Source organism: Suncus etruscus, chromosome 3, assembly GCF_024139225.1.
Source record: "Suncus etruscus isolate mSunEtr1 chromosome 3, mSunEtr1.pri.cur, whole genome shotgun sequence".
NCBI classification, from domain to species: Eukaryota; Metazoa; Chordata; class Mammalia; order Eulipotyphla; family Soricidae; genus Suncus; species Suncus etruscus.
Genome location: NC_064850.1, coordinates 21,949,599 through 21,963,418, shown reverse-complemented (window position 1 = coordinate 21,963,418; position 13,820 = coordinate 21,949,599). Strand labels below are relative to the sequence as shown.

General features: G+C 40.9%; 1 protein-coding gene across 1 annotated transcript in view; it reads left to right on the top strand.

Moving 5' to 3' along the window:
- The window catches only part of SNW1 (SNW domain containing 1), a 47,193-nt gene that overhangs the window by 26,402 nt on the left and 6,971 nt on the right, over positions 1 to 13,820 (top strand). Inside the window, exons 4-10 of the mRNA XM_049770543.1 lie at positions 1,428 to 1,523; positions 1,628 to 1,734; positions 3,759 to 3,863; positions 5,373 to 5,442; positions 6,407 to 6,472; positions 10,186 to 10,302; positions 11,037 to 11,178. Of these exons, the coding sequence (XP_049626500.1) occupies positions 1,428 to 1,523; positions 1,628 to 1,734; positions 3,759 to 3,863; positions 5,373 to 5,442; positions 6,407 to 6,472; positions 10,186 to 10,302; positions 11,037 to 11,178 (703 nt within the window). The remainder of the gene's footprint in view (positions 1 to 1,427; positions 1,524 to 1,627; positions 1,735 to 3,758; positions 3,864 to 5,372; positions 5,443 to 6,406; positions 6,473 to 10,185; positions 10,303 to 11,036; positions 11,179 to 13,820) is intronic.

Here is a 13,820-nt window from a genome sequence, read left to right as displayed (position 1 = left end):
AGAAATGTAGATATACATGAAAAGAATATTCTGTTTATCAGGGGCCACATTTGTTCATCTAAATAAAAACTATGTTAAGCTTAATAAAAATCAGAAAGTAGGGGCCAGAGCGGTGGCAAAAGTGGTAAGGCATCTGTCTTGCCCACACTAGCCTAGGATGGACCTCGGTTTGATCCCCCAGTGTCCCATATGGTCCCCCAAGTCAGGTGTGATTTCTGAGCACACAGGCAAGAGTAGCTCCTGAGCATCACCAGGTGTGGCTGGGTTCAATTCCTACCACCACATGGTGTGGCTCAAACCTCCCACCCCCCAAAATCAGAAAGTAGGAGGGGTAGAGCGATAACACTGCAGCTTGCCTTGTATGCAGCTGACCTGGACTCCATCCCCAGCATCCCATATAGTCTGTTTTTATTGTCTTGTTTTTGGTGTTTTGGTCACACTCAAATGTGCTCAGAGATCACTCCTGGCAGATTCAATGAACTATATTATTTCTGGGATCTCTACCCCAAGTTGGCTAAATGGAAGGCAAGTGCCCTACCCACTTTACTATCTCTCTGGACCCTTTTCTTAGTTTTTTGTTTGTTTGTTTGTTTTGTTTTGTTTTTGGGGGGGCCACACCCGGCAGTGCTCAGGGGTTACTCCTGGCTGTCTGCTCAGAAATAGCTCCTGGCAGGCACGGGGGACCATATGGGACACCGGGATTCGAACCAACCACCTTTGGTCCTGGATCGGCTGCTTGCAAGGCAAACGCCGCTGTGCTATCTCTCCGGGCCCACCTTTTCTTAGTTTTTTGACTAGCCTATATTCATTTTTTTGATCTTTGAATAGAAAAGACATTATAAGTGGGGGTAAAGGCAAAACAAATTTCTATTACTTAGCAAATTTAGAAATTGAATGATAAATGTGCTTTACTTATTTTTGGCTATGCCCTGCATTGTCCAAGAGTTTTTCCTGGCTCGATACTCAGGAATTATTCCTGGCAGTGCTTGGGGGACTGGGATGCTGGAGCTTGAACCCTTATCAATTAAGTGTAAGGCCAGTGCCTTATCCACTCTCACTGGTCTGGCTTCAATTTTGATCACTTTGTCAACCATGATAATGCTGCAACAAACAATTTGTATCATCGTTCATTTCAAGCCCTTGGTTAGCCTCAAAAATAGGGATCTCTATGCATAGGTTTTGTTGGCACAGTTTATTTGGGTTTTGACATGAATGTCTTTGTTTAATGCATGTGATCAAAAGAAAAATATTTATTTTTATAATCAAGACAGCAATTGTATGTTTTAAGCTTTAAAATATAAAAGGAAAAAAATCTGTCCTAAATTGCTAAACATGGTGAGAGGACATGTTGGTTTCTAAAATGAGATAGTTTCTTTTGATTCTCAGCTCTTTCTTCCTAAGCAGCCTACTTGTATTTTAACTTTTAGGTCATTTATAGCAAGTACACTGACCTGGTTCCCAAGGAAGTGATGAATGCAGATGACCCTGACCTACAAAGACCTGATGAAGAAGCCATTAAAGAGGCAAGTAGAAATTGTTTAATGTGTGTGTACATACATACATATATACACATATACTTATTGCACATGACTTTTTACATAACTTTGTGGTGATATTTTTATTTTAGATAACAGAAAAGACAAGAGTGGCCTTAGAGAAATCTGTATCTCAGAAGGTTGCCGCAGCCATGCCAGTTCGAGCAGCTGATAAGCTGGCACCTGCTCAGTATATCCGGTATGAATTATGCCTGGAAGTCTTGGTATCATGTTGAACATGATTTAGGGTTGGTGATTCTGGTGTCTTTTCATTTTCCTACTTAATCCCAAATGCAGAATTTTGAACAATGATTTGAAGTCATTTGACACTATTTAGATATTTGAAATCAGAATGTTTAAGGTTTTGCTTCTTATTGTAGAGGTCACACACCACAGTTTGGTAGGGTGGGTTAAGGATGGTGTGCTTGCCTTACAGGGTGCTGTACCCAGTTCCCTGCACATGCTTTGCACTAGAGCTATAATACAGTGGACAGGGCTCTTCCCTTGCAAGCAGCCAACCTGCATTCAATCCCTCGTATCCCATAATTTCTGAGTGCAGAGCCAATAGTAATCCCTGTACTGAGCATCGCTGTAAATGGCCCAAAACAAAACAGTTCCTTGCACATGCTAAGTATGTGCTCTGCCACTTGAACCACAACCCAGGCCTCTTAATATAGTCATTTTATTTAGGGGCTACACTTGGTGGTGCTTGGGAGCTCGTTCCAACATTATGTTCAAGAGACTGCAGTGACAGGAATTGAACCTATTGTGTCTCTTCTATTATTTTACATTTTGGGTCACATCCAGAAGTGCTCAGGAATTAATCCTGCCTCTGCACTCAGGAATCCTTCAGAAGACTGGGGAGATCATATGTTAAGCCAGGGAATCGAACCCAAGTCAGTCTTGTGCAAGGCAAACACCTTACCCTCTGTACTATGGTTCTGGCCCCGCCTCCTATATTCTAAGTTTGTACTTAGTCCTTCGAGTCATCTTTCTGACCCATCTCTGTTTTGTCTTTGGATATTATTACCATGCAATTTTTTTTAAGATTCCCATAAATGAATATGATCATTCTATGCCTGTCCTCACTATCTGACTCATTTTGCTCAGCATAAGATTCTCCATTTCCCTCCATAAGCAAATTTCATGACTTCATTTTTCCTAACAGCTGCATAGTATTCTGTTGTATAGATGTACCACAGTTTCTTTATCCACTCATCTATTCTTTTTCTTTGGGTTTTGGGGCCACACCCGTTTGATGCTGGCTAAACACTCAGAAATTGCCCCTGGCTTGGGGGGGGGCATATGGGACACTGGGGGATCGAACCGCTGTTCTTCCTTGGCTAGCGCTTGCAAGGCAGACACTTTACCTCTAGCGCCACCTCACCAGCCCCCCGCTTATCTATTCTTTGGTGCTTGGGTTGTCTCCAGATTCTGGCTATTATGAATATTGTTACAGTGAACTTAAGAGTGCAGATAAGTTTTCTACATTGTGTTTTAGGATCTCTACGGTATATTCCCAGGAGTGGTATTACTGGGTCATATGGGAGTTCAATTTTTAGTTTTTTAGGAATCTGCATATTGATTTTCAAAAAGGCTGGATCAGTCTGCATTCTCACCTGGAGTTTTCTCTGACTTAAAGCCTATCATTAGTCTATATCTATTCACTGTAAGATACCTTTTGAGAATGTTACAGGACATTTTTCCTCAAATTCAGACTTAGAAATAAGGTGATATTTTTATAAAGCTGTTACCTGTGAAGTTGAACTTGGCCTTTTATGGTGGAAAATGGACAGGGATGGATGTTGCAAACTAATATGACTCTAGTTTACATTTTGCTTGTAACTGACAGTTGTTATTCTCTAATCTCTGTTGTAATCTCCTTTTTTTTTTTTTTTGATTTTTCGGGCCACACCCGTTTGATGCTCAGGGGTTATTCTTGGCTAAGCGCTCAGAAATCGCCCCTGGCTTAGGGGGACCATATGGGGGACGCCGGGGGATCGAACCACGGTTGCGATCTTTCCTTGGCTAGCGCTTGCAAGGCAGACACCTTACCTCTAGCGCCACCTCACCGGCCCCAGTAATCTGCTTTTCTAAAATATTTTTCCATTTTCTTCTAAATCCTTTGGAATAGAAATGAATATAGGCCAGATTTGAATAGAAGGAAAATACTTGTTGAAAACATGAACTTGTTACATCTTTAGTGTCATCTTTTCTCTTTAGATACACTCCTTCTCAACAAGGAGTAGCTTTCAATTCTGGAGCTAAACAGAGGGTTATTCGGATGGTGGAAATGCAGAAGGACCCCATGGAGCCTCCAAGGTTCAAGTAAGTTGGTGACTTCCTGAAAATACTTCTCATCTTTAATCTTTTTGTTTTAAATTTATTTATCTTATTTTTTAAATTAAATCATTTGAACATACACATAAAGTTGCTTATGATTGAGTTTCAGTCATGGAATGTTCCAGCACCCATCAATCACCAGTATACATTTCCCACCACCAGTGTCCCCAATTTCCTTCCCGTCCACCCCTCAGCCTGCCTCTTTTAGTAGACACTTTTCTTCTTTCTCTCGCTCTCTTCTTCCTCGTTCTCTATTCTTCTCTCACCCACTCACCGTCCCTCTATTCCCCCCCCCCTTTATTTCCTTTTTAGGCACTGTGTAAACCTCTCCTTAAAAAAAATAAATTGGGGGCCGGAGAGATAGCATGGAGGTAAGGCGTTTGCCTTTCATACAGGAGGTCATTGGTTCAAATCTCAGCATCCCATATGGTCCCCGAGCCTGCCAGGAGTGATTTCTGAGCATGGAGCCAGGAGTAACCCCTGCGGGTGTGACCCAAAAACCAAAAAAAAAATAAATAAATCAAGGTCAGAGTGTTCAGTGGGTAGGGTTCTTGCTTTACATGTGGCCAAAGCTCATATTTGATTCCTGGCACCCCGTAAGATTCCCTGAGCACAGCTGGATATGACAAAAAAATATCAGGGAAAGGGGCCGGAGAGATAGCACGGAGGTACAGCATTTGCCTTGCATACAGAAGGTCAGTGGTTCAAATCCTGGCACCCCATATGGTCCCCCAAGCCTGCCAGGAGCGATTTCTTGAGCGTAGAGCCAGGAGTGACCCCTGAGTGCTGCCGGGTATGTCCCAAAAAAACAAAGTAAGAGATAAATTACACTATAAAATGATAGTGATTGTTTCTTTTGGTTTGTTTGTTTTGGACCACACCTTGCAGTGCTCAGGGGTTACTTCTGGCTCTATACTCAGAAACCACTCCTGCTGAGCTCAGGGACCATATGGAATGCTGAGGATTGAACCTGGGTCGACTGCATGCAAGGCAGACACCCTACCCGCTATACTATTGCTTAGAATAGTGATAGTTGTGGGGCCGGTGAGGTGGCGCTAGAGGTAAGGTGTCTGCCTTGCAAGCGCTAGCCAAGGAAGGACCATGGTTTGATCCCCCGGTGTCCCATATGGTCCCCCCAAGCCAGGGCCAATTTCTGAGCACTTAGCCAGGAGTAACCCCAGAGCATCAAACAGTGTGGCCCGATAAAACAAAAAACAAACAAACAAAAAAAAGAATAGTGATAGTTTTTAAGTAAGGGAAGTAGTAATACTGGCAAGGTTGACAATGTTTTATTAATTGTTGATTATAATTGCTGTGTGTGATACAAGCACACTATATTTTTGCATGTTATATATATGGTCTTTCTGTATTTTGTATGAAACTAATAAGAAGAAGGGGAGACTTAATGTAGTAACTAGAAGGTGGAGGGAAAATACACGCACTCACACTCAAACACATACACACATATATGGTTGTGCTTTGATTTATCTACAGGATTAATAAGAAAATTCCTCGGGGACCACCTTCTCCTCCTGCACCTGTCATGCATTCTCCTAGCCGGAAGGTAATGTCTGCTATAGTCTGAAATCTATTTTTGTACTTGTGATTATTGATTTAGAAATAACTTCTCAAAGAATAAAGTCTAGAGCTGATACTAGATACACTTTACTACACAATGCTTTTCAGTTTGTTTTTAAAAATAAAGTAAATATATAGTTTAGAGTACCTAGGAAATTTATGTAAAATGTTAGGTATTTGATATAGTATTATTAATCTAACCCCTGCTTTTTTTTTTTTTTTTTTTTTTTTTGGTTTTTGGGCCACACCCAGTAACGCTCAGGGGTTACTCCTGGCTATGTGCTCAGAAGTCGCTCCTGGCTTGGGGGACCATATGGGACGCCGGGGGATCGAACCGTGGTCCGTCCAAGGCTAGCGCAGGCAAGGCAGGCACCTTACCTCTTTGCGCCACCGCCCGGCCCCTAACCCCTGCTTTTTATAAAATGAACAGGATCTGCTATTTGATATGAAGGCTGATAGTCATAGGAAGTGAGGACCTGGGATCATTAGGTGTCTGATTGATCATCTGAGTTGCTTTTTTAAGATTTGTTTGATTGCCCAACTCAAAGAACAAGATTCAGTTTGCTTTGTGTTTTGGCAATAGGAGTCAACTCCAGAGCCTAATGTATGTGAGGCATGAGCTCTACCACCGAGCTGTATCCTCAACCTGAAAGATCAAGATTTTTTTCACATTAATCATCTCCCTTAACTATGGAAAATACTTTCCAGCATTTCTAACTATCTACAGTAACTTAATTTTTCATACTTGGCAGTAAATTATTATAGAATTCTCACTTGGAAATGGAACCATAAGCATGTGTAGTTTTACCGAACAAATGGCAATTTGGCTTTTACTAAATCTGTTTGTCACTATATAGAACTGTCTTTGAAAAGGAAGATTGAAAATGTGTTTTTAATTAGATTACAAATCTAAAGATGTTTCCTCTTCGTTGTTTTTTTCCTTAATTCAGATGACTGTGAAAGAACAGCAAGAATGGAAGATTCCTCCATGTATTTCAAATTGGAAAAATGCTAAGGTAATTAAGTTGTTACAAAAACAATTTTGATTTTTGGGTTTTTTTGGGGGGGGCGGTCACACTCGGCTCCACTCAGGGGTTACTCTTAGCTCTGTGCTCAGAAATTGCTCCTGGCAGGCTGGGAGGTCAGATGGGATGCCGTGATTTAAACCATCATCTCTCCTGGATTGGCTGCATGCAAGGCAAACACCCTACCACTGTGCTATCTCTCCAGCCCTAAAAACAATTTTAACAGTTTTTTTTAAGGTACTGGAAAACAGCCATAAAAGAACTACAACCTCATTCCATTAAATGTTGTTTGTTTTAAAAAGGAACATATAACACTTTTACTTTTATTTATTTATTTATTTATTTTTGGTTTTTGGGCCACACCCGGCGTTGCTCAGGGGTCACTCCTGGCTATCTGCTCAGAAATAGCTCCTGGCAGGCACAGGACCATATGGGACACCGGGATTCGAACCAACCACCTTTGGTCCTGGATCGGCTGCTTGCAAGGCAAACGCCGCTGTGCTATCTCTCTGGGCCCTATTTTTATTTATTTTTTTTCCTATTTTTATTTTTTAACATCTTTATTTAAGCGCCTTGATTACAACATGATTGTAGTTGGGTTTCAGTCATAAAAAGAACACCTGCCCTTCACCAGTGCAACATTCCCATCACCAATGCCCCCATCTCCCTAGCCTCCCCACCTGTATTTACGACAGGCTTTCTCCTTCCCTCACATATTGACATTGTTAAGATAGTCCTCAGTGCAGTTATTTCTCTAACTGTACTCACCACTCTTTGTGGCAAGCTTCCTATCGTGAGGCAGTCCTTCTAGCCCTCATCTCTGTTGTCTCTGGCATTATTTTAATAATGTCTTTTATTTTTCTTAAAACACATAGACACTATTCTGTGTCTGTCTCTCTCTCTTTGACTTACTTCACTCAACATAATACATCCATGTATAGGAAAATTTCATGACTTCATTTTTCCTGATGACTGCATAATATTCCATTGTGCATATATATAACAGTTTCTTTAGCCATTCATCTGTTGAAGGGCATTTTGGTTGTTTCCAGAGTCTGGCTATTGTAAATAGCGCTGCAATGAATATAGGTGTGAGGAAGGCAACAGTATCAAGGCACAGTCTTAACAGTAGAATTGTAGTTTCTAGTATCTTAGTAGTAGTATTAGAAATGAAATGATCCCCTGATTCAATGTTAATATGTACCTAAAATATTACTGTGAATGATCTGTAAGCAACTATGATTAAAATAAAAATTATATTAAAAAAAGAAATGAAACGAAGTTACAACAATGAAAAACAAGTTTTCTTTTGAAGATCTCAAATTTATACCTAAAATTATTTCTGAAAGAAATTAAAACAAATCAAATGTGACAAAACAGATGTTTTAGGCATATATACAGTGGAATTTTTCTTGTTCTGCTGGATTTGGGCTCTGGCTTTGGGGCATACACAGATGGGCGTAAGGGGCTGCTCCCAGCGTGGTACTGGGTATTGATCCCCGAGTTTCTACATGTTTCCTCAGCTTTAATTTTCCTTAGTTCTTTAATTTTTCATTATTTGCTTATGTTTATAACACAGTACGTATACACTATTTAAATTTTTGTTTTGTTTTGTTTTGGGGCCACTCCTGGTGATGCTCAGGGGTTACTCCTGGCTATGTGCTCAGAAATAGCTCCTGGCAGGGACCATATGGAACGCCGGGGATCAAACCCAGGTCCGTTCTGAGCAGCTTCTTGAAGGCAATTGCCTTACTGCTGTCGCTCTGGCCCCTATTTAAACTTTTTTTTTTTGGTTTTTGGGCCACACCCGTTTGACGCTCAGGGGTTACTCCTGGCTATGTGCTCAGAAATCGCCCCTGGCTTGGGGGGACCATATGGGACACCGGGGGATCGAACCGCGGTCCTTCCTTGGCTAGCGCTTGCAAGGCAGACACCTTACCTCCAGCGCCACCTACCCGGCCCCTATTTAAACTTTTTCTATCTTTGCTAATCACCAAAGTTTTTAGAGTTATGAAGAATTTTTAATAAGTTTTGGAATAAATCACTTGTTGTGATACTAATCACTATTGTCTCTTTTCCCAAATCATATTTTTTTTAATTTTTTTAAATTTATTTAAACACCTTAATTACATACATGATTGTATTTGGGTTTCAGTCATGTAAAGAACACCACCCATCACCAGTGCAACATTCCCATCACCAATGTCCCAAGTCTCCCTCCTCCCCACCCGACCCCCGCCTGTACTCTAGACAGGCTCTCCATTTTCCTCATACATTCTCGTTATCCCAAATCATATTTCATCCAAGAATTAAATATAACAGTATAATTTGGGAGCTGGAGACACGGCATCCTATATATTCTCCCAATATCTGACTGCCAGGGTTGATTCCTGAACCCTGAACCAGGAGTGCCCCAAACAAACAAAAAATAATAAAGTAAATATAACTTAATACTTAAAGATGCTTATCTTAATACAAAGAGTTTTGGATGGTCTAATATGGGTTATTATTGTTTAACTATGTGGCATCTTGTGATGATTCTGTAATACTTTATTGTAAATAAAGAACATGAGGCCTGGGTATGGCTCAGTGGTAAGACATGACTTGCATATATATGATTCTGGTTTGGATTCCTGTCTGGCACTGGGGGAAAAAAACACAGCAACATGGATTAGAAGTTTAATCCTCCCAGTAGTGCTTCAGCAACTGAACCATCCAATCTACACAAAATTTGGCTATACAGGGAGCTCTGTGATGCCAGGAATTGAACTTAGAGCTTTACCACTTTGACGATTCCAGGCCAGCATTAGAGAATCTAGGAAGAAATCTAGAAAAATTTAGCTAAGCCTGAAAATTACATGGATATTTGAGTTGTTAAAACAGGGTGCAGAATTAAACAGGTCAGCAGCCCAGGGAAGTGACTCAGCATGAAGGCATGCTTTGTATATGAGAGTTCAGGGCTCACTCCCTGCTTTTCATGGTCATTGCTGCCAGGAGTGGCAACCTACGGCAAAAACAGATTGAATTTAAAGCATGACAGATTAAACTACCTATACATACTATGATTTTAATGTTGTGTTCCACCTTTGCTATGACTATTATATTTACTTAATTGATAGTCATTTTTTATAATCCACAGTTATAAACATCATTTTTCATATGAGAATTTGTTTTCCTAGAACTTGGTCTTGAAAGTCACACTTGCCCAAGTTTGAATTCTAGCTTATGTATTTACTATATTGACACTGGAGATATAACCTAAGCTCTCTGCCTCAATATCTTCATCTCTGAAATAGAAACAAGTGTTACCAGCTCATAGGTCTGTGGTGAAAGTTAAAACCTTAACTGTAATGTTTTAACAATCAATTTTATGTTTTAACATGATGAGTTCAGTGTTAGTTTTTGCTACCATTGCATAACTATGAAGGCAGATAAAACTTTAAAACATTAGTTAGCTTTAAATTGGTATTTAAATCTTAACTTGGGGGAATGCCTTTCAAAACAATGCTTATGAAGTCCAGGGATTCCACTGGCCAACCAGATCAGTGGTTTGATACAAGGTCACACCCACTTGTGCTCAGTGGATAATGTGATACTGAGATTAAGCCCAAGAATCGAACCACTGTACTATCCCCAACCCCTAAATTTAACAAGCAAGCCTCTATTGTTACTCTTTGTGATTCTGTTGTTTGCTCCTGTGCTAGGGTTATACAATTCCATTAGACAAACGTCTGGCTGCTGACGGAAGAGGACTACAGACCGTTCACATCAATGAAAATTTTGCGAAACTGGCTGAAGCGCTCTACATTGCTGATCGGAAGGTTGGTCTGTTAGAATTTAATTGTGTAATGCTCTTAAACATTTGTAAGTTGTTACCTGGTGATATTCTGAGATATAAGAGAATGCCCTTGTTGGGCATCACCTTTCTGCCTGTGCTCAGTTGTAGACGTAAACCAACGTTCTGGTGATCAGTTTCTTCACCCCATTCCTGAATATTTGTGACATTAGATTTGTGGGTCATACAATTTAAGCAAATGGGCTGCGGCATCTGACATGAACCATACCTGTCTTACCTGTTCTGTATCAGGGCCAGACCACAAAGCCTGTAGACCAGATGCCCCCATACCTCCTCCTCCCTCTCTGACTGAATCCCTGACTTATAGAATTGATTTGGGTCACTAGTTTCAACAACTAATATGTCTACCCAAATAAAGTGTGTGATGTCTGTCAGACAGGCTTTTCAGAGACAAGAATTTTTGTTTTGGGGCCGGCGCGGTGGTGCTAAAGGTAAGATGCCTGCTTTGCCTGAGCTAGCCTGGGACGAACTGCGGTTCAATTCCCCAGTGTCCCATATGGTCCCCCAAGCCAGGAGTGACTTCTGAGCACATAGCCAAGGAGTAACCCCTGAGCATCATTGGGTGTGGCCCAAAAACAAAACAAACAAAAAAAAAGAATTTTTGTTTTAATTAGCAGTAACATCTGAATTCTGTATAACTGCTCTTTCAAGCCCGACTTTATTTAGTCAGGGTGTTTTAATTTCTGGCTTTACTAACAGGCTCGTGAAGCAGTGGAAATGCGTGCTCAAGTCGAGAGGAAAATGGCTCAAAAAGAAAAGGAGAAACATGAAGAGAAGCTTAGAGAAATGGCCCAGAAAGCCAGGGAGAGAAGAGCTGGGATCAAAACTCATGTGGAGAAAGGTACAATTTACTCATTGCATTAATGGATTTATTTTGTGAACAGGTCTTGTTTTAGAAATCCCTTGTATTACTGCAAACAAATGTAACATAGACATTTGAGTAAAATATAAAGAGAGTTAGTATTGCATTGCATGCCTGTTCAGTCTCCAGCACTGCATATCCTTTGGTGCTCAGGTAGCCCCGGAGGCTGCTGAATACCACTGATGTAACTGTGGTGATCGTCAGCATCTCAGAGCCTGAGTAGCCCTCATCCATTGTTCCTGGCATCTAACTGTACAGCCCACTTGGCTAAGTATTGCTGCATTGTCCTCCTGGCTCCCTGAGCACTGCTTAGGAAGCTGGTTGAGAGTGTAGATAGCTTTTAAATGACAGCAAACCCCGATTTACATAGCTAAAACGGCAGAAAAGGAATATTTAAACGTGAATCTTAAGTACCTACACTATAAGTACTTAATTTATTGAGGGGAGAGGTTTTAGTCATACCTAGCCAGGGTTGATCTTCTGTGCTCAGGAATTAGCCCTGATGTGCTAGGGGGACATGGTATGATGGCAGAGATCAAATCAGGATTGGTCAAATACGGAGTAAGTGCTTTACCAGTTGTACTGTCTTTCTGGCCCTTATAAGGCTTTTTGTTCTGTTTTTTTGGACCACGCCCAGCATTACTCAGGAATTAACTCCTGTCAGTGCTCTGGGGACCATATGGGATGTCAGGAATCAAATTCAGGTCAGCTGCTTGCTAGGCAAATGCCCTACCCACTGCTATAGCATTATTTTATTTTTTAGTTTTTGGGCCACACCCTGCGGCCTTAACGGATTGTTCCTGGCTCTACACTCAGATATGCTCCTGGCAGGGTCAGGGTACCATATGATATGCTGGGGATAGAGGCCGGATTGGCTGCATGCAAGGCAAATGCCCTACCGCTGTGCTATCACTCTGGCCCTATAGTATTATTTTATTTGGGTTTTTTTTTTTTTTTTTTTTTGGTCACAGCCTATAACGCTCAGGGATTACTCCTGGCTCTATGCACAGAAATTGTTCCTGGCAGCCTCAGGAGCCATATAGTATTATTTTAAATATCAAGTAATACACTTTTTAAATTGCTTATTATGCTACTGATGGGCTTGATTTTCTTTTATTTTAATTTTCTTAAAGCTTAGAAAACAAGCTCTTGGCCCCAGAGTATAGTGAGGAGAGGAAAGAAATAAAGTGAAGGGAGAGAAAGACATCTGTGAAATAATGTGGGAAAGAATCAAGGGGATTCAGGTACATTGGCGGTGTTAAGGAAGGCCAGAACTAAATATCCAAACCATGGAGTCATCAACACTGAAATCATGAAACCCATTCTTGAGCAACAGAATCTGAAAAGCGGCTAGTAAGGTGGCAGGACGGAAGGGTGAGGTATAGGATGGACTTTGAGAACATGGTGGAGGGAAGTTGACACTGGTGTTGGGATTGTTCTAAAACTCAACTATAAATGACGTTCTAAACCAGGGGTCTGCAACCTTTCAGACATAAAGAGCCACTTGGACCCGTTTCCGAAGGAAACTGGGAGCCGCAAAACCATTGCAACATTTAAAACAAATATAACACTGCATATATTGTTTCTTACCTTAATGCTATATACGTCACCAGGTACGGCTGCCTCCATTGGCTCCGCTCCTCAGCTCCGCCTCACTGCTATAGATATAGCGGAGAGAAGCGGAGCTGAGATTAAAGCAGTATTTTTTTTTTATGACATCGGCTCCGGAGCCGCGGCAAGCCTTCAAAAGAGCCGCATGCGGCTCCGGAGCCGCAGGTTGCCGACACCTGTTCTAAACCAATGCTTTAAATAACAGTTTAAAATAATTATTTAGAAAATCTGGATTGAAAGATTTTAGGGGACTGGAGCTAGTACTTTTCATGCAGGAGCCCTGTGTTCTGAATACCAGGGGCAGCCACAAGCACAGAAACAAGAATAACCTCTGAGCAATTCTTGATGTGGCCCAAAAATCAAAAAGAGAAATACTTAGGAAGAGAAGTGAGTTCTCCAACTGGATAATTTTGTTACTTCATATGATAAAACAATCCAGGCCTTTTCACTTATTTAGCTGCACAGAATATATTGCTAATTTGATTATGGAAATATTACCCACACAAGATCACACTGCTAATCTGGTAAAAAAAAAAACAAAAAAAAAAAAACCCTAGGATTTTAAGCCAGACAGGTTAAGTCCAAATCTCTTTCTTTTGATTACACTGTATGTTCATTCACTTTGGACAGGAAAGAGAATTTGGTAATGGACATAAGAAGTAGTCAGACCTCACAGTGGCTAGCCTCGTGAATTATGAACAAGTCCTTTATTCAGACATAGTCTCTGATAGTGTCAATGGAAACTGCTTGATTCTTGTTTCCCTGAAATTTTGAAAAATTTAAAATACATATTGTACAAACTCCTGTATCTCCACCACCTGAATTCTGTAGTTATATTATGTGTGTTTGCTTTAGAGGGACACTTTGATAGTGCTCAGGGAACCAGATGGTAACAGGGATTAAACCTGGGTGTTCCTAAATGCAAAGAACGTGCTCCAGCCTATTTAGCTCTCTTCCTGTCCCCCTCTGCAGTTAGCTCTTTAAAAAAAGTTAACATTGGGGCCGGAGAG